Source organism: Myotis brandtii, unplaced genomic scaffold (assembly GCF_000412655.1).
Source record: "Myotis brandtii unplaced genomic scaffold, ASM41265v1 scaffold1080, whole genome shotgun sequence".
Classification (NCBI taxonomy): Eukaryota; Metazoa; Chordata; class Mammalia; order Chiroptera; family Vespertilionidae; genus Myotis; species Myotis brandtii.
This window is the reverse complement of record NW_005353677.1, coordinates 575,705-598,251: the sequence shown is the minus strand read 5'-3', so window position 1 is coordinate 598,251 and position 22,547 is coordinate 575,705. Positions and strand designations below refer to the sequence as shown.

Sequence of the window (22,547 nt, the reverse complement as noted above, 5' to 3'; positions counted from 1 at the left end):
AAAGCTCCGATTTGCAGGAGAAAAGACCAAAGTCAAGTACTACTGAGAGTGTGGCTCCAGCCAAGGGCAAGCCCAGCCTGGCAGGGAGACGGGAAGATGGGGGAGGAGGGTGTTGCTGAAACTCCTGCTTGGGGGGTAGGCAGCCTCTAGGCAGGTGTGGACCCTCCCACCTCCGGGTCTGAGAGCCACAGGCCTCAAGGTTCAGCTACACTGGCTCACTCAGCCCGCTCTGCCTTCAGCCCGCAGCCCTCAGCGGCCTGATTTGAAGCTGCCCGGGGTATCCCAAGCTCCCAAATGAGTGTCGAAAAACAGCGCAGGCCCAGCGGAGTTTGCAGCTGAGGCCACGGTGGGTTCACTGTAACTCATCCTCCCACCGCAAAACACCCGAGCGAGTGGATCCGCATGTGTGCACACGTTCACCCACAGGCAGCAGCTTGCAGGGGGGGGGGGGGGGGGGGGGGGGGGGCGGCATGAGCATCTTTGGTTTCTCAAAATTCTCTCTCTGCTTCCGGGAAATGAATGAGGACATGAAGTCATGCTGGGAGAAGGGGAGGAAACTGAAGAAACAAACTTGTTGCTGTTTTTCAGATTTTACATTGAGAGCATATCGTTCTTAAAGGACAGGACCACCGTGGAGCTGTTCTTCCTGAACGCCAAGTCCTGTGTGCACAAGGTAAGGCCCGCTTCCCGGGGCAGCTCCAGGCAGACTGCGGGCGAGAGGGGCGTGGGCTGCCTCTGCTTTCCTGTCCAAATGGGAAAAGGCCATAGTCTCTCCGTGGCTCTTCCTACCTCGCCCCCACCCCCAAATGGCAGCTCTTCTGAAATTCTGAGCGGGAAAGCCAGCTGCCTGCTGAGGACGTTCACACACAGTCAGCTGCCCTCCGTGCACCTGCTGCGCCAGGGGAAGGACAGAGGCGCCATCAGATGGTGCCTGCAGCCTCCCAGAGTCAGACCAGAAAGCTCTTCTAACATAGTGTCCCCACATTTAGCATAATTCCAACCCAGGTTGTTCAGGGCCTCTGCTCAGAGTTAGGCACGGTGAGGCAGCGCCTCAGTCTGTGGGAAACTACTCGGCCATAAAAAGGAAGAAAATGTTTCCCTTGGGACAGAGATGTCTGCTTTCACCACTCTTATTCAACAAAGTCGGATACCTTTTCTGTCTATTTCTTGTCTCCGGTGGCTAGGGATTCCAGTGCTATGTTGAATAAGGGTGGTGAAAGCAGACATCCCTGTCTTGTTCCCAATCTTAATGGAAACACTTTTAGTTTTGCCCGTTGTGTGTGATGTTGACCTGGGTTTGTCATATATAGCCTTTGTTATGTTGAGGTATATTCCTTCTACTCGCACTTGGCTGAGAGTTTTTATCATAAATAGATGCTGTATTTTATCAAATGCTTTTCCTGCATCTATTGATAGCATCATGTGGTTTTTATATTTCATTTTGTTTATGTGGTGTATCATGTTTATCAATTTGTGGATATTATACCAACCTTGCATCCCCAGAAGAAATCCCACTCGATCATGGTGCATGATCTTTTTAATTATTGCTGGATCAATTGCTAATGTTTTGTTGAGGATTTTAGCATCTATGTTCATCAGGGATAGCTTATATAATAAAAGGCTAATATATACAAATGGAATGGTGGAACAACCGGTTGCTATGACATGCACTGACCACCAGGGGGCAGACGCTCAATGCAGGATCTGCTCCCTGGTGGTCAATGCACTCCCACGGGGAGTGCTGCTCAGCCAGAATCGGGGCTCACGGCTGGCGAGCGCAGCGGTGGTGGTGGGAGCCTCTCCTGCCTCCGCGGCAGCACTAAGATGTCTGACTGCCGGCTTAGGCCTGCTCCCCGCCTAAGCCAGCAGTCGGACATCCCCTGAGGGCTCCCGGACTGTGAGAGGGCACACGCTGGGCTGAGGGCCCCCCCTCCAGTGCACAAATTTCGTGCACCAGGCCTCTAGTTGGTCTATAATTTTCTTTCTTTGTAGTGTCTTTATCTGGTTTTGGAATTAGGATAATCTAGCCTCATAAAATGAGCTTGGGAGTCTTCCCTCATCTTGAATTTTTTGGAAGAGTTTGAAAAGGATAGATGTTAGTTCTTCTCTAAATGTTTGGTAAAATTCACCTGTGAAGCCATCTAGTCCAGGGCTTTTGTTTTGGGGAATTCTGTGATTACTGTTTCAATTTCACTAGTTGTGATCTGTCTATTCAGATTCTCTGATTCTTCCTAATTCAGTTTTGGAAGATTGTATGTTTCTAGGAATTTATCCATTTCATCCAGATTGTCCAATTTGTTGGAATGTAGTTGTTTATAATAATTTCTTACAAGCCCTTGTATTTGTTTGGTGTCAGGTTGTTACTTCTTTCATAGCTCATTTTATTTATTTAAATCCTTTTTCTTTTTCTGTTGATGAGTCTGGTTAAAGGTTTGTCAATTTTGTTTATCCTTTCAAAGAACCAGCTCTTGGTTTCATTGATCTTTGTATTGTTTTTTTAAAACACTATTTAGTTAATTTCTGCGCTGATCTTTATCATTTCCTTCTACTCACTTTGGGCTTTGTATGTTGTTCTTTTTCAAGTTCCTTTAAGTGTCAAGTTTGACTGGTGACTTGAGCTTTTTCTTGTTTCTTGAGATAGGCCTGTAATGCCATGAATGCCCTTCTTAGGACTGCTTGCCTTTTGACCCACAGAGGTTGGGTTGTTGTGTTGTAATTTTCATTCATTTCAAGGTATCGTTTGATTTTTTTCCCTTGATCTCATTGTTAATCCATTCATTGTTTAGTAACATGTTATTTACCCTCCATATCTTTGTGTGTTTTTCAATTTTGTGTTTTTTTTGTATGATTGATTTCTAGTTTCATAGCATTATGGTCAGAGAAGATGCTTGATATGAATTCACTCTTCTTAAATTTATTGAGACTTGCTTTGTTTTCTAACATGTGGTCTGAAGATACCAATTAAATCCACTTGATCTAGTGTGTCATTTAAGGCTGCCTTCTCCTTGTCGATTTCCTGTCTGGAAGGTCTATCCATTGATGTCAACTGAGTGTTAAAGTCACCTCCTATAACTGTATTACTTTCAGTCTCTCCCTTTATGTCCATCAAGATTTGCTTTCATATTTAGGTGCTCCTATGTTGGGTGCATAAATGTTTATAAGGGTTGTATGCTCTTGTTGTATTTCTCCCTGAATCATTATGTATTGTCCTTTGTATCTTACTATAGCCTTGGTTTTAAAGTCTATTTTGTCAGGTATAGTTAGGTATTGCTACACCAGCTTTTTTTTTCATTTGCATGAATTGCCTTTTTCCATCTCTTTACTTTTAGTCTGTGTGTATCTTTCATTCTAAGGTGGGTCTCTTGAAGACAGCATATATATGGGTCTTGTTTTCTTATCAGCTACCCTATGTCTTTTGATTGGAGCATTTAAGCCATATACAGTTAAAGTGACTATTGATAGGTATGCACATATTGCCATTTTATTTTTTTTAACTATGTTACTCTGTTTTCTTCTTCTTAAAGTACGTCCTTTAATATTTCTTGTAATACTGGTTTGGTGGTACAAACTCCTTTAGCTTTTTCTTTTCTGGGAAGCTCTTTATTTCCCCTTCAATTTTAAATGATAGCCTTGCTTGGTAAAGTAGCCTTGGTTGTCGGTCTTTATCTCACTTTGAATATTTCATGCCAATCCCTTCTGTCCTGAAATGCTTCTGTTGAGAAATCAGCTGAAAATCTTTTTTTTAAAATATATTTTATTGATTTTTTACAGAGAGGAAGGGAGAGGGATAGAGAATTAGAAACATCGATGAGAGAGAAACATCGATCAGCTGCCTCCTGCACACCCCCTACTGGAGATGTGCCCACAACCAAGGTACATGCCCTTGACCGGAACTGAACCCGGGCCCCCTCAGTCCGCAGGCCGACGCTCTATCCACTGAGCCAAACCGGTCAGGGCAGCTGAAAATCTTATGGGAGCTTCCTTGTAGGTAAATAACTTTTCTCTTGCTGCTTTTAAGATTCTTTGTCTTTAACCTTTACCATTTTAATTATGATGTGTCTTGGTGTGGGCCTGTTTGGATCCATCTTATTTGAAACTCTCTGTGCTTCCTGAACTTTATGTCTTTTTCCTTCACCAGGTTATGGAAGTTTTTGGTCATTATTTCATCAAATAAGTTCTCAATTCCTTGCTCTTTCTCTTCTCCTTCTGGTACCTCTATGATTCAGGTGTTGCCACACTTCATGTTGTTGCAAAGGGCCCTTAAACTATTCCTCATTTTTATAAATTCTTTTTTCTTTTTGCTGCTCTGATTGGGAGTGTTTTTCTACCTTGTATTCCAAATCACCAATTTGATCCTCCACTTCATCCAACCTACTGTTTATTCCTTCCAGAGTATTCTTTATTTCAGATATTTCATTCTTCATTTCTGACTGTTTTTTTTTTATAGATTCCATGTCCTTTTTCATGATGTAGAGCATCCTTATAATCATTATTTTGAATTCTATATCTGATAAATTGCTTGCCTCCATTGCATTTAGCTCTTCTTCTGGAGAACCTTCTTATTTTTGTGTTTTTGTTGTTTTTCAGTTAGGGCCTGATTTTTTGTCTCCCTATTTTGGTTGCCTCTTTGTGTTTGTTTCTGTGTATTAGATAGAACTGCTATGACTCCAAGTCTTGGCAGGGTGGCTTTATGTAGGTGACCTGTGGAACTCAGTCTCCCTGATCACCTGAGCTGGATGCCATAGGAATGTCCCTTGTGCACGTTATGCAGTCCTTCCTGTTGTAATTGAGTCTTGATTGCCATTGGCCCTTTTGTGTGTGGGATTGACCCTCAGGCTAGCTGACTCTGATACTCAACCACCAACACAGCATGCAACCTGCTATGCAGGTGCTAATCACATGAAATGGAATTCACCTCAGTATGGTTTGATGCCTGCCAAGATTTCCCTGTGGATATGCTGCTTATGAAGCTTTTTGGATTCTGCTCTGTTGTTGTCTGAAGCTGACCACTGGGTGTAATGGTTCTGAGCTTTTGCAGAGGAACTCTGGTGAACACCTATGTCAGATGCTGCCTGTGACTGGCCCTGGGCAACCTGTTTGGAGCTATCAGCAATCCACAGCTTGTGGCTCCCTCTGCTGGGTGGGCCTGGGTGCATGTGGAAAGGACAAGCTATGCACCAAGGCTGGCTTTTATCAGCACTGGGCCTGAGGGCAAGTCAGAAAAAACCTCAAGGCACCCAGAGATCTGCCTCCACATGCAGGCTCTTGTTAGGCTTAATCACTGAAAGAACCTTCAACTGTATTCCTCAGCAGGGCTAAAGCTCCACAGGGTGGGGTGAGAGGCATTTCAGTGGGTGGGACTATTGCTTCCCCCCATGATGCTGCATGGAGGGGAATGCTCTGCCTGAGAAAGATGGCTTCTGCAGTATGGGAGAATAACTCAACACAGGGATCCTGGTGGCTGACCCTACAGCTCGCTCCTCAGAGCCACCAACTCCATGCTTTCCACACGTGGCTCTAATCTGCTCTGCCCTCCCTCTGTCAGAGCCCAGGATGAGTGGCTGGGAACAAAATTTTGTGCATTGGCCCTTTAAGAGGTGCCTGCATCTCTAACCATCTCTCCCTGGTGGACAGAAACCCAATTGCTTTTCATAGACAGATGCTCTTGGGCACCTTTCCCAGTTCTGGTGCTCTAGGCTTTGGAGCCCATCTTGGGGTTTAGATACCACACTTCTCAAGGGGAACCTCCTGCAGCTGAGATATCCCTCCGAAACTTCAGCTGCCATCCGTGGGAGCCCGGCCAACCCTCTTGTGCCTCTGCACTTCCTACCAGACTTGGTGTGGCTTCTTCTGTATGTAAGGCTTCTCTCCAGCTAGTTTTCCGTTGATTCAGAATGGTTTTTCTATAATTTAGTTTTAATTCCAGTTTGGTCCTACGAAGAGGTGAGTGTAGCTTCCACCTAATCTGCTGCCATCTTGTATCTCAAGGATCTTTTTTTTTAATGCATCCAATCCATTGAAGAAAGATTGCTTTTGTAAAATTCAATAAGCATGAATTGCTAGAAAAATGACCCCATGCTTGGATGTTGCATCCATGTCACGTTTTAAATATGCTCAGTTCTAAAAATGACCCCATGCTTGGATGTTGCATCCATGTCACATTGCTATAAGTTTTAAATATGCTCAGTTCTTATCTCCTTACAGCAGTGCTTTAAAGGCCTCCAACTCCAGCTCTGCCTCCCAGGTTATGGTCTCAGTGCTCAGGACCTCAGACCCTCTCCCCTACTTCCAGGGCTGGGGGGACCTCTTCTGCCCATATATATTGCTCTACATCTGAGGGTGGCCAGGGAAGCTGGATGGTGCCTGACCTGGAGAGGAAAGGGGGAAAGGCTATGGTTAGGGCACCTACATTTTTACTCTTCCTTTAGGCTCCCAAAATATTAAGGGTGGTCCACTGAATGCAGACAGCTTTAATTGTGTGAGACTCAGCAAGAGCAGAGTTTTGTTTGTTTGTTAACAGCTTTATTGAGATATAATTAACTTTACATATTTAATTATATAATCTTTAAAGTTATGACACACATAATACCCAGGAAATGATTACCACAATCAAGATAGTGAATATATCCAGCCACAATAGATTAGTTTACAATGTTTAGAGTTTTATATAAATGCATCCATATAATAGATAATATTTTGTCTTCTTTTAGTAGGCATAATTATTTTTACATTCATCCATGTTGTTGCAAGTTTCAGTAGTCATTCCTTTTAATTGCTGAGTAGTATTTAAGGTATATGGCTATACCTTAAATTGTTTATCCATTCACCATATTTTTTCCATTTTTTCCAGCTTTACTGATATCCTAGGGGCCCAGTGCACGAATTCGTGCACCTTGAAAGGAACTGTGGGCCACGAGGCTGCGGTAGGCACAGGGGCGGGTCTTGGCCCATCCTCTGCGACCCCTCCCAGCCCCTCCCGCCTCGGCCCCCGGTCCCCTGTCTGCTGGTTGCCCCACTCCTGCTGCCGCCGCTCCCACACACTGACAGTGCCAGCCCTGCTCGCACCCACTGACAGCATGGAGCGATTGGGGTCGGTGCCAGCAGCAGGTTTCATGCTGTCAGTGGGTGCGAGCAGCGGCTGCTGCCCTGATCGCCTCTCAGGAGCAGGGGGATGTGGTGAAGCCCTCAGGAGCAATCAGGGTCAGCAGCCGCCATTCACACCCACTGATGGCGCCAAGCGATCGGGACCAGTGCCAGGCACTGGCAGCAGGTGCAAGTGGTGGCTTCAGCACCGGCTGCGAGTGCAAGTGAAGCCAGTGCCGTTAGCAGGTGCGAGAGGTGACTGCTGGCCCTGATTGCCCCTCAGGAGCAGGGGGAGGGGGAGAAGCCCTGAGGGGCTATTGGGGCCAGGAGCCACTGCTCACACCCACTGACAGCACCAAGCAATCAGGGTGTCACTGGGCGCTGGCAGCAGGTGCGAGCAGCGACTCTGGTGCTGGCAGTGGGTGCAAGTGAGACTGGCACTGGCAGCAGGTACAAGTGCAAGGTGGGACCATGGCACGTGGAAGCAAAGAATTTTTAGTAACCACCAGAGGCTCGCCCTGATGACAGTGACCAGCGCCCTGCCTTGGTCTGGTGCCCTCGCTCACGGGCTCCATCATCCTGTCGGAGCTGACACCTGCCATGTTCCGCACTCTGCTGCCTGCTGCTAACACCCGCCATGTTCTGTGTGCACCCCCTGGTTGTCAGCGCACGTCATAGCGACCAGTTGTTTGGTTGTTTGGTTGTTATGCCATTCGGTCTATTTGCATATTAGGGTTTTACATACTAGTATATAGATGATTGACATATAACATTGTAAGTTTAAGGTATATGATGTGATGATTTGATAGATTTACATATCATGAAATAATCCATTCACCTATTGATGGACATTTAGATTGTACTAGTTTGGAGACTATTACAGATAAAACCACTGTGAACACTTGTGTATAAATCTTTGTAAGCATATACATGCTTTCTTTTGTCATGGGTAAATACCTAGGAGTGGGATGGCTAGATCATATGGTGGATATATGTGTAACTTTTTAAGGTAATGCCAAACTGTTTTCCAAAGTTCCCACCAGCGGTCTATGAGAGTCCTAGCTCCTTCACATCCTTTTCCACACTTGGCATAATCAGTCTTTTTCATTTAGCCATTCTCATAAGTGTTCAGTGGTATCTCATTGTGGTTTTAATTTGCATTTTCCTGATAAGGTATGAGCTTGAGCATCTCTCATGTGCTAACTTACCATCAGTGTATCTTCTTTAGGTTTGACCTTTTGCTCAATTTCTTTGGGTTGTTTGTGTCCTTGTATTGAATTCTCAGAGTGTATGTGTTTTGGATACAAGTACTTCATTGGTTATATGGATTGCAAATATTTTCTCCCAATCGTGGCTTGCTTTCCATCCTCTTAATGTCATTCAAAGACTTGAAGGCTTTTGTTTGGATGAAGCCCATTTTATGGATTGTGCTTTTGATATTGTATCTCAGTAGCCTTGCCTGACAAAAGATCACAAGGATTTTTCCCCGTGTTTTCTTCTAGAAGTTTTAGAGTTTTCAGTTTTACATTTAAGTCTGTGATCCATTTTGAGTTATTTTTTATATATGACACAAAATATGAAGTTCATTTCATTTATTTATTTTTTTAAATTGAATTTATGTGGGCGACATTGTTTTGCAAAACCATAAGGTTTCAAGTGTTCAACTCAATAAAACATCATCTGCACACTGTATCGTGTGTCCATCGCCCCAAGCAAAGTCTCTTTCCATCCCCACCTTCACCTACCTCCCAGCCCCCTTTCCCTCTGGTTCGCCCCACACAGTTGTCTGTGTCTGTGTGTTATGTATATATGTATTTTGGCTAATCCCTTCACCTTCTTTCATCCAGTCGCACAAACCCCATGTACCCATGCCTCTGTTTCTATTTTACTCGTCAGTTTATTTTGTTCACTGGATTCCATGTATAAGTGAGATCATATGGTATTTGTCTTACTCTGACTGCTTATTTCACTTAGCATAAAAATCTCCATATCCATCCATGCTGCTGTAAAAGTAAGATTTCCTTCTTTTTTATGTTGTTGCATTATTTATTGCCTAGTTTTTAGGGTGGTTTTTTTTTCCAGTGAGAGGATAAATTCAATTCCTGTTACTCGATCTTGGCCAGAAGCAGAAATATTCAAAGCAGAGTTTTTTACTAACTTTCTGGAGAAATAAAATGTCCCAGCACCAAAGGCTTTGTTACAGCCTCTCTTTCCTGAAACGAGCTTCCTAAGAGCTCCAGCGGTTGACTGATAAGTAAACACGCAGAGAGCAAATGCAGCACCTGCTGAGTCAGGAAAACCGCAGCTGGTCATCATCTTCTGTGTGGAGGAATCCAATTATCCCCGATCATTTCACTCCCTCCCTGGACATGGTCCAGCGAAATCGTCTGCTTGATGAATAGGATGCAAAGTTAACCTGTGATGTTTCACGTGTAGTGTTCTTTGTGTTAAGTTCTGTTGTCTGGAGGAAGAAATGAAAAGCAAGGTTCCTTTACATTCTACTTATGAATGTCAGGCCCTGGGAGCTTCTTTCTAAGTGGGACTTGCCAAAGCATTTAGAACTTTTATGCAACATAATGTCGTAAGGCACTGTGACCTATGACTGTTACTGGGATCATTTTTTAATTCAGTTGTAGGAATTTAGAGCTGAATATTTTCCATCTAAGTAATATGCAGATGACTAGAGACAATAACGCCAAACACATCGCAGGACCCAGTCGATGACAAGGCAACAAAACCCGGCAGCTGTTTGGTGAGGCCGCTTTCAGGCCGTTTCTGAAGATGCGTGCTCATTGAAGAGCATTTCCCCGGAAGGAATGCCCTCCAAATCGCGGCCCAGGAGAGAGTGAGCAGTTTGAGTACGCAGCCTTAGATGCAGAACGCATGTAGGTGGGGGACTGGCCGGTGGGAGTCAGGTGCCGATGCTGGCAGCTGCTCATTCAGGGCTCAGCGCTGAATCTGAGCGTGAGGGGCTCCTTTGCATCCCGAGCACAGGACTGTTCCCACCAGCGAGACCTCCGGCACCTGCATTGCCGCCTGCCTCGCCATGCTCCCTGCAGGCAGCTTTCCCCGCCGCCAGGCCTGCCTTCTGCCGAGAGAAACAGGCAGGAAGAGAGCGCTCTTATTCGCAACTATTGATAAAGCCACAATGTCTTCTTACATGCCTGGTTAGCAAGAAATGTGATTTGCGCTGTTTTACGGTTCGACTCCCGGTCAGAGCACATGCCCGGGTTGCGGACTTGATCCCCAGCAGGGGCGTGCAGGAGGCAGTCGATCAATGATTCTCTCTCATGATTGATGTTTCTACCTCTCTCTCTCTCTCTCTCTCTCTCTCTCTCTCACTTCCTCTCTGAAATTAATAAAAATACATATTTTTTAAAATGTGATTTCTACAGTTGCTGAAGCTCTGCGTAGCTATGCAACCATGGCTGTATAGTCGCAGAATCCAGCCCCATGAGTATGTTATTTAAAACGCTGGGTGGCTCTCACTGGTTTTGTAAACATCACTGCCCATACTGCATAGTGTATGTATGTGGTGACACATGAATACCTTGAAAGAAATATTGTGCCTCTTTTCTGAGTTTGAGTATCCCAGATAGTCTGAAAAGGGGATGAAATTTTTCACTTTTGTTTACTCCAAAACAAGCTCTCATATGTACAGTCTGGTACAAATTGGGCATTCCATGAATTTTTGTTGACTAACTCAATAAGTGAATGGATGTTGTTGATGGCCAACCCTTGCTTCCCAATAAGATAAGCAACAAGCAAACACTGCTTATCTGATGTACAATTTGACTAGTTGGGAGTATTGAAATATATCTATATTTACTGAGAAATTGAACATCCAAAATTTTAAAAACAACATATAGTAATGCTGCAGTAACTCTAATTACAGTTTTTATCAAAGAATGATTTCAGAAAGAAGAAAAGTTTACATCCACTCTAATATTTTAAAAAGTCAAAAGCCCATTGGATTTTTTTCTCTAATCTTTGTAGATATCAATTAACGGTCAATGGTAATTATTGGGAACTAGTTCTGGTCCACTTTGATTATGAAGCTGTGGTGTGTGGGCCAGATTAAGCCATGGCCAGAGCTAAGTGCATGCAGGATACTTCCTGAAGCATTACTTATTGGCTGTCTGCTACCTGCCAACACTGTTGAGGCTGTTTAGGACTGGAGATGCTTCGAGGATTTCTTAATGTTTCTTCTGGTTCTTTTTTTTTTTTTTTTAAGAAATAACGGTCGTTTGTTTACTCTTTGGAGTATTAGATAGCATAAAAAATGCACAATGTGGATAAATATTAGAAACCACAATATTTTTATTAAAGTATAGTTGACATACAACACCATATTACTAGTAGTTTCCGGTGTGAAAGACAGTGACTGGACACCTGGACACCTTACGAGGTGACCACCACAAGACAAAAGTCTAGCTCACAGCAGTTGTGACAAGACCTGGTATAGTGTGTGCCTGTCCTTATAAGGCACTTCCGGTGACAGGTGCTTCTGTTTTCTGTCCACCACGACCTACAATCATCTCAGTCTAGGAAACTATGTTAAAAGTCATGCTGTGTTTTGATCTTGAGAAGGGAATGCAATGCTAAGGAAAGGCTCGGGGCCAGGGCACCTCTTGGCCCCACCGCTGTGTGATCTTAGGAAAGGTTCCCCACACTGAGCCATTTTCCCCATTTCTCACTGTCTGACCTTGGACTGCTTTTATCGGATTTATAACAAGTGCTCATTTTTAGTGAGCAAACTCTGGCCTCTCTGCCTCTCTCCAGGCCGCAGAGTCAGCACTGAGGAGGGAGCGGCCGCCAGCCTTGGCAACAGGTTCCCAGGGGGATTCTCCCGAACACCGTAATTGAGGAACCTGGGGGTTTGCTGCATGTTAAACGGAGCCGTGTTTCAATTCATGCTCAACTTCACTTTGAGAAATATGAGTCAAGGTCCAGAGACAAGACACTAGAAAGATACCTTATCATTTCTCCTCCTCTTACTGGCATTTGGAAAAGGGTGCTTCACCTTAAGAACAGAGAGCAGAGCAAAGTATGACATTTATCCCAGCTCTAGACTGGTGGGAGGGAAGGGCATAGCTTCCTGGGCATTCCTGTGTGCCAGCCCTGTGCCAGGCGGTGCACATTTACTCCATGTGATCCCACCACAGCCCACGAAGAAGGAATCTTACGATCCCATTGTACAAACAGAAGAATGGAGGCGGTGGGAGGGAAGGGCATAGCTTCCTGGGCATTCCTGTGTGCCAGCCCTGTGCCAGGCGGTGCACATTTACTCCCTGTGATCCCACCACAGCCCATGAAGAAGGAAACTTACGATCCCGTTGTACAAATAGAAGAATGGAGGCGCAGAGGGGCTGAGTAGTTCATGTAAGTCACAGAGCTCGTCGGTGGGGAAAGTGTCCTTGGCAAGTGGTACAGTCAGGAGACCCTGGTCCTTAGAAGCACCTCCTGTTTACCTCAGCTTCCTTTTAGTCGTGGCTCTGGGGAAGTAAAGGTGCTCATGGCTTAGAGGTCAGGGGCTGCTGTTACACAGCAGGACGGTCATCGCAACTAACATGTAATTTGCTGGGCACTTACTGTGTACACTCATTCATTTGTTCTCACTCCAATCCTATTAGGTAAGTTCGGTAACTCACCTACTAGATAAGTGCTATTATTATCTCCCATTTTACAGATGAGAATACTGAGGTACAGAGCTTATGTAACACACACAAGGTCACATAGCTAATAAGTGGAGAAGCTGGGATTCATCCCAGACAGCATGACGCCAGCCAGAGCCCGTGAGTTTAACCCCTGCATCTGCTGCCTCTCGATGGGTGAGGGCTGTCTGCCCACTGCCCGTAGGGGGATGGACATGTCCATGGCCCCCTCAGCCTTTCTCTTACTCCAAACTTTGCTGTACATGCTGATACTCCCAGCCACGGTTGTTAATAAGGTGCCTGTAGGTGTTAGTTGACTTGCACAGCCTGGCGGGGGACAGAGCAGCCCTGGGGTGTCTCAGAAGGGCATTGCCTCCTGTGGTGCGGAGCTGCCAGGTAGGACTGCCACGCGGATCGGGTGTTCCCGGAGAGCTGCTGTCTGAGGTGTCATGCAAGGGAGGGCCCTTGAACCTGTTTGGCTTCCTTGGTGAGAATGCAGAGGGCACACCTCGCCTTCACAAACAAGCACCTGTGCAGGTGGCGATGACGGGGAGATGCCGAAACTGCCCGGGGACGTGGCAGCACTCAGCGCGTGGGCTGCGGGCCACTGGGCAGCCTGTTGCCAACGGGGAAAAGCCTAACGCCTGAAACGACCTTAGGTTTGTCGCAGCTATTGCCTTGGCAGACTCCTTGACCTTATCTGTGACTTCAGTAATCAACCCACATTTGTCACTACCATCCCTTTTTTTAAAACCAGTGACTTGCAGACATGCTTGGAAAATTAAAACAGTATTGGCCACCTTGTCTCTCTGGGTGTGCATGCAGCTATCACAATAATGAGAAGGCAGAAAGCGTGGAGAAGCAGGAGGGGTTTGAGGGGTGCTCTGTGGTGGAGACCTGCACAGGTGGAAGGAGGGCAGCGTGCCCCGGAGCAGGCATGGCTTTCTCATGTACTAACTCATTTAATCCTCACACGCACGCTGTTATGTATTGTTACTTTAACAAGTGAGGCAACGGGAGCATAAACAAGGTAAATAATCTGGCCCCGGGTGAAACAGCTCACTACAGTGGAGGAATCACTAGACAGTTTGGCTCCGGAAATAATAGTATTTATCCTCATGTCTTCATCCAATAAAAACTTGTGTTCCTACAAAGGGCTAGGATTTCTGATGAGATCTCATTTTTAGTAGTGTAATATTAACACCAGTACCTTCCCGTGGCCGGTCCTGAAGATTCTCTCATTTGTACATGTGTGTGTAGGTGTGTATTGTGTTCATTTAAAGGCAATATGTCTGGTGTTTCTTTCTATGATATATTTGTGGAAGAGCTGGGAACTTGTAATATGAGCATCCCCAGAATTCCTAATGTTATGTGTTACTCCTTCCTACAATAATATGAAAAGCAGTTTGGGATACTTTCTTAGCTCTGCAATATAGGACATCTCACCAACAGAATCAGGATTTGTAATCACACACACACACACACACACACACACACACACACACACACACACTGTGCTTTAAATCTACAGCTCAAGAATCTATCACATGATCATAAGCTATTTTCATACCAAAAAAACTTTAATAAATGCTGAATATTAGACCACTTTCTTGGGTTTTACCACATGCTTTGACATATTAAATGCTTCAAGAAGTTCTTCAACATATAAACATGTGATATTTTAACCCAATATTTTCCAAACGTTCTTGCACATGAAATTCTTCTTTCAAACAATACTTATTAGTGGACTGCTGATCACACTTTTAAAAATAGAGTCCTAAGTATATTCTGTCATGTTAAACAATAAAGCAAAAATATGTAACTATAAGTCTCCTGGGTGTTGCCCTATGTTAGAGCTGGCCACAAGGTAAAACCTAGGTCTATTCTGATTCCTTAAATAAATCTTTCAGGAGTCAATCGAGATGTTGACCTGGTTACTGATGTTGACCTAGGGCCTCCTCTCCAGGCTGAGCAGGGCACATCATATCGAGATGGAAGAGAAAAGGGATCCCTATGCCTTACTTGATTTCATCATGCTGCCTTTCTTTCCTCATTAGCGCTCATCTCTTTGCACTTTGAATAAATGTAGAGTACACATGAGCCAAACATAGTAATCCTACCCAAAGTAGTGATTGCAAGGCTAGGCATCTGTTTATTTTTGCCCTCCCTCTTGCCCCCTTCTTGACCAAGACCTTGCTAGGAATGCCCTGTCGTTAGCAGACTTGGTGCGTCTCACTGCGGGCAAACACGGCCTCCCCACACTCGGAGCTGCAGCCTGACGCGGGGTGTCCTCGGAACCTCAATGGCACTGGGTCTGGGAATGTGGCGGCGCCGAAGCTCTGCTAAAGGCCCACATGGCTGCGGGCACTTTGGCCCCAGGACCATGAGAATGAGAGTGTGTCTTTCCACCCCACACTCCACCGACTTCAGGAAAAATCCCTGCAAGACTTTACTGAACTATGAAAAGGTAAATACCTTAGATTATTATTTCTAAGAGTGGGAAACGTAGACTGCCTAAATGCACTTCAACGGAGATTAAATAAATCACAAGCCATCCGTATGCTAGGATCCCGTGCAGCCATTAACGAGGGCAAAATACCCCTCCGCGACCGACCTGAAACACGCCAGGCCGCACTGCGACGTTTACAAAGGACCAAGTGACAGAATAGCAAACCCTGGGTGATTGCCTTAACGTTGCTATTTGCTTTTATGTACAGACAATGTACTCGAAGGGAAACTAGAAAAGTCTGTAGTGGCGTGTCAGTAGTGATTACTTCTGGGAGTGAGGGTTCATGGAAGAGCTCTTCCCTCTAGGAACGCTAAGTGAGATTCTTTCACAAGAAGCTCAAATTAGTTTTCAATCAGAAAAGCAAAGACAAAGGTAGTCATTGTATTCATTAAACATTACCTCTTTACAGCTGTAGGAAGAGAATAAAGACATTTGTTGATCACTTTCTCTCCACTAGAAAAACTGTCATCTTTCTCACTCGACAAAGCAGAATGGAAGTTTTATCTAGGAAAGCAAAGGGAAGGTCGGCTCAAAGACAACTGACAGAATCGGTTTTTCTGGTTGAAGAAAATTTAGAGAATTCCGAAAACTACAATCAATTAAAAAAAAGAATTAACACATAATCCCAATGCTAGAGCATTAAGTGCATTATGTTGACCTGTTTCTTTCTTTTGAGTGTATATTTTTCTTAGTTAAGATCAGTTACTGCTGACATTTTACATTTTGTTAGACTTTCACTTTTTATATATTTGGCTACTTTGACCTCATCTTGCCCACTTTTCTTCCTATATTCGCTATGGTCTTAGATGCAGAGAAACTTTGAAAATTCACGTGTGTTTCATTAAATATAAACTTGCACACTGAGGGTAAGGACCAGGTTTTCTTTATGTTGCAATCTCCAGTGTTTGCCCAGATGTTAGGTAAAAGGTTGTTGAATGGATAAATACGCAAATATGGCGAGATTGAGGCATTTTAGAACATAAAATCAATAAGACTTAGTACCTCCCACACTTCACATCTTAGCCTGCCCTGCTCCCTAGAGAAGCTGTATAATGCATTGGTGTTGAGTTTAGACAGAAGCCAGGATGCCTGGGTTCAGAGGCCTGGCCTTGGCTCTAACCCGGGCATGTTACTTACATTTTTAAGCCTCAGTTTTACCAACTGTAAAGTGGGGGTAATAATAGTTCCTACCTCAGTGGATAAGTTAATATATACATGGTATGCAGAATAGTATCTGCACACAGACTGTTATGCTATTAATATTTTTGCTATTGTTACCACTGCTGTTACATATCAAGCCCTTTAATAGGAAACACAGCCCTTGCTTATCACTCCAGCCTCTTTCCACACTCACCCTGTGGTCACCCTGAAATGACTGCTCATTCCTCATTAACACTCTTTCTCAAGCTCCCTGTCTTCTTGATCTGCTTGCGCCTCTGCTGAAGGTCTTTCTCTGTTTTCTGGTCTTGTTCCTGTGCTGAATGCCTCTCTCTCTCCCTTAAATTCCCTCCGGCAAGTTTCCACCCCTGCTTCAGGCTCAGCCCAGAGGCCCTGCCCCTAACCACTGCTCTCCTGGCCTTGTGTGCACCATCGCCCCCACTTCCTGCGGGACTGAGTTCTAGCCTCCAGGACAGCCTGTCTCCCCTCACTCTCTGCTCCCCGTGTTGAACTGTTCGCTTGCGTGTCTGCTGCTCCAGAACCTGACAGACTCCTTGGGCCCGGGGTCGGCTGCTGCTCATCTTCATGTCCCTCCACTGGCACAGCGCTGGCAGCCGCCAGAGGCCCCAGTGAACATTTGTCAAGTGAGCAAAATACATGTAGTAGTTTATACTATTAACTAACTGATCAGATTTTTCAAAACGGACTTGTGAAAAGATCAAGTTAAATTGGAAATCAGTTTTGAGTAGTAATCATAAAATAAGACTTTTTCAGCTTTCAATTTTATTTTGTTTTCACTACCCACGATAGAGCTTCTGCCCCTAAACTCAATTTTCCAGAGTTGGTGTGATACTTGTACCCTTTGAACTTCATATGCTGAGCCAACAGGAGCACCATTTGGCCTCCCTGGTCAGATTTCAAGCACACGCATTCACCTTTGCTGCAGTAGTCGCTGTAGCTGCCTTTGGAGATATTTAGAGAATCATTGTAAAATCAGCTACAAAGATAGGCAGCTCTGCTCTTAGCTTCAAGCATCTTTTCTTGGAATTCCAAGAAAATAAGTCATCCACTTTTGATTGCCTTGAAGACAGTGAGTATATACAGAGGGAGTCCAACTCATCCTAAAATATTTGAAGCAAGTCTTCCAATAGATCCTCCCACCCCCACCGTTCAGCCAGACCACCAGGGACTCTCCTGTTTCCGTCCTAGCAGACCTGGCAGTATCATGTAGGCAGAGCGGGCAGTGTGCTGCAGGCAGAGCGGGCGGTGTGCTGCAGGCAGAGCGGGCGGTGTGATGCAGGCAGAGCGGGCAGTGTGATGCAGGCAGAGCGGGCACTGTGCTGCAGGCAGAGCGGGCAGTGTGATGCAGGCAGAGCGGGCACTGTGCTGCAGGCAGAGCGGGCAGTGTGATGCAGGCAGAGCGGGCACTGTGCTGCAGGCAGAGCGGGCAGTGTGATGCAGGCAGAGCGGGCACTGTGCTGCAGGCAGAGCGGGCAGTGTGATGCAGGCAGAGCGGGCACTGTGCTGCAGGCAGAGCGGGCAGTGTGATGCAGGCAGAGCGGGCACTGTGCTGCAGGCAGAGCGGGCAGTGTGATGCAGGCAGAGCGGGCACTGTGCTGCAGGCAGAGCGGGCAGTGTGATGCAGGCAGAGCGGGCACTGTGCTGCAGGCAGAGCGGGCAGTGTGATGCAGGCAGAGCGGGCACTGTGCTGCAGGCAGAGCGGGCAGTGTGATGCAGGCAGAGCGGGCACTGTGCTGCAGGCAGAGCGGGCAGTGTGATGCAGGCAGAGCGGGCACTGTGCTGCAGGCAGAGCGGGCAGTGTGATGCAGGCAGAGCGGGCACTGTGCTGCAGGCAGAGCGGGCAGTGTGATGCAGGCAGAGCGGGCACTGTGCTGCAGGCAGAGCGGGCAGTGTGATGCAGGCAGAGCGGGCACTGTGCTGCAGGCAGAGCGGGCAGTGTGATGCAGGCAGAGCGGGCACTGTGCTGCAGGCAGAGCGGGCAGTGTGATGCAGGCAGAGCGGGCACTGTGCTGCAGGCAGAGCGGGCAGTGTGATGCAGGCAGAGCGGGCACTGTGCTGCAGGCAGAGCGGGCAGTGTGATGCAGGCAGAGCGGGCACTGTGCTGCAGGCAGAGCGGGCAGTGTGATGCAGGCAGAGCGGGCACTGTGCTGCAGGCAGAGCGGGCAGTGTGATGCAGGCAGAGCGGGCACTGTGCTGCAGGCAGAGCGGGCAGTGTGATGCAGGCAGAGCGGGCACTGTGCTGCAGGCAGAGCGGGCAGTGTGATGCAGGCAGAGCGGGCACTGTGCTGCAGGCAGAGCGGGCAGTGTGATGCAGGCAGAGCGGGCACTGTGCTGCAGGCAGAGCGGGCAGTGTGATGCAGGCAGAGCGGGCACTGTGCTGCAGGCAGAGCGGGCAGTGTGATGCAGGCAGAGCGGGCACTGTGCTGCAGGCAGAGCGGGCAGTGTGATGCAGGCAGAGCCGGATGGAAGGACAGTTGGAGAAATGCACCAACCCAACAGCCAACCATGAGCACCTGCACAATCAAATGGGACTGTGTTTTAAGAAACATTCTCCGGAAACCTAGGAAGATGTTCTGAGAATCTAGTGCTGCTCCAGCTGCTTGCTCTTGTCAGAGGGTTTTGTAAAGTGCACATTCATGAAGGCCTCTCACCGCCCCTGTTGATAATGCCTTCAGTGAGAGGAATTCGCTGCAGCTCAGTTTAACCTCACAGAGTTTGAAGAGATTCCTCTGTAACCAATCCGCTCTGTCAGCACCACACTCCTGGCTCTCACCCTGGGATTACTCCATCTAGTTCAACAACCGACAATGTGAGTCGTTAGGAAGAACTAAAATATATCTGGCATATCTGCCAACCCGACAGAGTGTTAGCATTTGGGGTTTGAGACTGTTTGCATACGTCAGTGAGTGAGTGTGTATGTGTGTGTGTGTGTGTGTGTCTGTGAGTGTGTGTGTGTGTGTGTGTGTGTCTGTGAGTGTGTTTGTGTGTGTGTGTGTGTGTGTGTTAATCCTCCAGCTCATTTCAATATGCTGAAATGATTTAAAGGATCAGGAATTGAATTTTGCAGGCTGTAAATTCTGTCCATGGAAAGGTGAGCCTGCCTTCTCATTGATATTTACCAAGTGAAGTCACTAAACTAAACATCAGAGTTGGCTTGAAAAAGAGCGGGTGCAGAAGGAGCAAAGAACTCTAGGGCCGAGTTTTAAAGGGCTATTGAAAGCTTATAATAAACAGTGCACATTGCCTGTTTCATGTGGCTTTCCCTCTATTTTCCTAACGTGGAAATGATGTGTCTCAAGCCATGTACTATTAGATATACGCTGCCTTGTGCATTGGTGAGAATCAAAGTTGCCATAATAATAGCTTATAACACCTGACAATTTTAATCCTCAGGGACTCCCCTGAGGATGGTAAAGGGGAAGATGTCGGGTCCTCCATGAAAAACCTTGGGCCCACGGAGGTAAAAGGCCACGGTCATGGAGTGGGGGACAAGGAAACACCCTGCAGTTGGCACCGCCAGGGGAGAGGGGGTTTACACAGAATGGAGTCTTTGTTCACTGATGTGTTGCCAGCACAAGTAGCCTCTCAAACATTCGTTGAATTCATTGAAAGGAGCTACCGACAATCCAATTGGAAGCCCTGCATTTCACAGTGGCAGCACTTAACATGAATTATCTTAAAACATTTAAACCCAATATTCGTACTTTTGATAAACCATCGCCTCAGAAATGGGGTATAAGAGTATCAGTACAGCTAAATTGTGACTAAAAAAAAGTCATAAAAATATTGATAAATGCTTAAATGACAGTAGGCGGTAGAAGGTTCAATCAGCTGAAAATACAAAATTTTTAAATTCTAAAGATGGATGAAAATACCCTGTAAGACATTTTCTCAATTTATTTTATAAATCAAATTTTATTGTACATTTCTAGCTTTTGAAAATGCTTAGGTTGACATCCTTGATGACACAAATCATGTAATTCAAAAGAAACTTCCAAAAACAAATTTACCCATACCAACTATTTCTTTCTATCCATCCATTTACCTGTCCACTTACCATCTGTCTGTTATATTTTTTAAGCCATTCTAGAAGCAGATGTAACCTGCCTTTCTGGGTATGGAGGAGGTTTGAAGGGCTGTCTTTATATTTTTTAGAAAGAAGATTTTGAATAGAAGACTTCCATTTCATAATTAAGTTGGCCTAATATTTAATGCTTTGCAATATGGATTCATTGCGTAATAGAGTGAGATATCTATTTCAGGCAAACCTGTTGAATTGGGCACAGATAGTTACCATTTTAAATCTTATGAGTATAGTTTATCTCAGCTAAAGTGAAGTCAGTAAGTATTTCAAACTATCCAACTTTGTTACTCCTTGGAGAGACATTCTAAGTGTGGTTGGATGCACGCCATGGAAAGGGGTGAGGGCTGCAGGGAGGAGGTCCCAACTGTCTAGCATCCAATCCTGGCTCTACCACTTCCAGGCTGGCTGGCCGTGAGCGTCTCTACCTTCCTGAGCGTCAGTCCCCTCACCTGTGGAGTGAGGCAATATCGTTACCTCCTCACAGGGCTGTCCTGGGAATTCAGTGAATCCACCTGTGTCAACCTCTTGGAACAGATGATTAGCATCTAAGTGTTTCTTGTTTTTGTTGTTGTTCTTGGCACTTTTATTCTAAAATTCCCAAGAGGACTGCTATTAAATGTTCTCATTTATAAGAATTATTTGAGCATAAGCAACCACAATTATGGCACAAAGGGAGAATGCTGGTGAAAATATTTTCATGAGATATGTCCTATTGGGGGGAAAATTACAAATGGGAGGCCCAATCAGATGAATGCATAATAGTCCTGAAAATGAAAGTATCGTTGCATGTCTACTCGTCCAAACCATCCAGAGAGGATGTTAACGTTAGCAGGGCTTCTTCATTCAAAGGCTCAGTTTTAACATCATGACCATAACTTTCTTGCTCCTGATTCTTCCTTTTCTCCCTCTAATCATCCTTGATTACCTTGTACTTACAAGCACCTTGTACAGTGGGGCCTTGACTTACGAGTTTAATTCGTTCCGATACCGAGCTCTTAAGGAGCTCATTAAGGAGCTCGTTAACTCAAATTACTCTATCAACTCAATGCAAAAAATCGGCCGAGAGACAGCTGGTATCTCAAAAAACTCGTTAGTCGGGACACTCGTAAGTCAAGGCCCCACTGTACTTACAAAAAATATATATGACTAGTTTCCATCAGAACACTCCACGACTACAAATTCAAATTGTAATTGCAAGTGGGTGCCCGTGTGCATCGGTGCAATTAGAACACTTTGGTTCAAGTCCGTTCCGCAAGGGCGAGCACAGCAGCTCAGAGCTGGGTTCTAAGCGTCTGTTCATGATGATGATTCATCTGTTCGCCCATTGTCTCCTGCATATTTATCAGATGTGGGTGCCTTGAACTTCCACACTCATTAGCAGAGCCTGACCTAGTTAGGCTCCCTGCCTTTCTTGTGTGGCATAACAATTGGGCCTTAGATCACCACACCTTTAATTTCAGGGCAGTGTCTTAAACATTCACTTCCTTGCTTTGAAAATATGTTGGTGGAAGAGTTTATAAAAAGGATTGGTGGAGCCCTAGCCGGTTTGGCTCAGTAGATAGAGTGTCAGCCTGCGGACTAAAGGGTCCCAGATTCAATTCTGGTCAAAGGCACATGCCCAGTTTGCAGGCTTGATCCCCAGTGTGGGGCGTGCAGGAGGCAGCCGATCAATGATTCTCTCTCATCATTGACATTTCTATCCCTCTCTCCCACTCCCTTCCTCTCTGAAATCAGTAAAAATATAAAAGGTTGGTGGAGCCTGTCTTCTGATATTGACCATGTGACAATCTCATTCTTCCTGGGCTTAAAAGGAATAAAGCAGAACCTCAAGACCTCAAAATTGGAGGAAAGTAAAAGTAAGAACTGGGGAGAAGGAGACTCAGTCCTGATGATTTTTTTCAACCTCATTTGGTAGAGCATTGTCATCAAAAGGCTTCATTTTTTAAGTATAGATGAATTTGTTGACATATTTATTATGTCCACTCTGTGCCAGGCACTGTACAGGTGCTGCAGGCTGTGCAGTGATGAGCTGAACAGA

At 45.6% G+C, this 22,547-nt stretch overlaps 1 protein-coding gene across 1 annotated transcript in view; it reads left to right on the top strand.

Annotated features, from left to right (window-relative positions):
* FRMD4B (FERM domain containing 4B) overlaps window positions 1–22,547 on the top strand; it is a 122,097-nt gene that overhangs the window by 24,958 nt on the left and 74,592 nt on the right. The window contains exon 4 of the mRNA XM_014542553.1: window positions 589–673. Coding sequence (XP_014398039.1) covers window positions 589–673 — 85 coding nt within the window. The remainder of the gene's footprint in view (window positions 1–588; window positions 674–22,547) is intronic.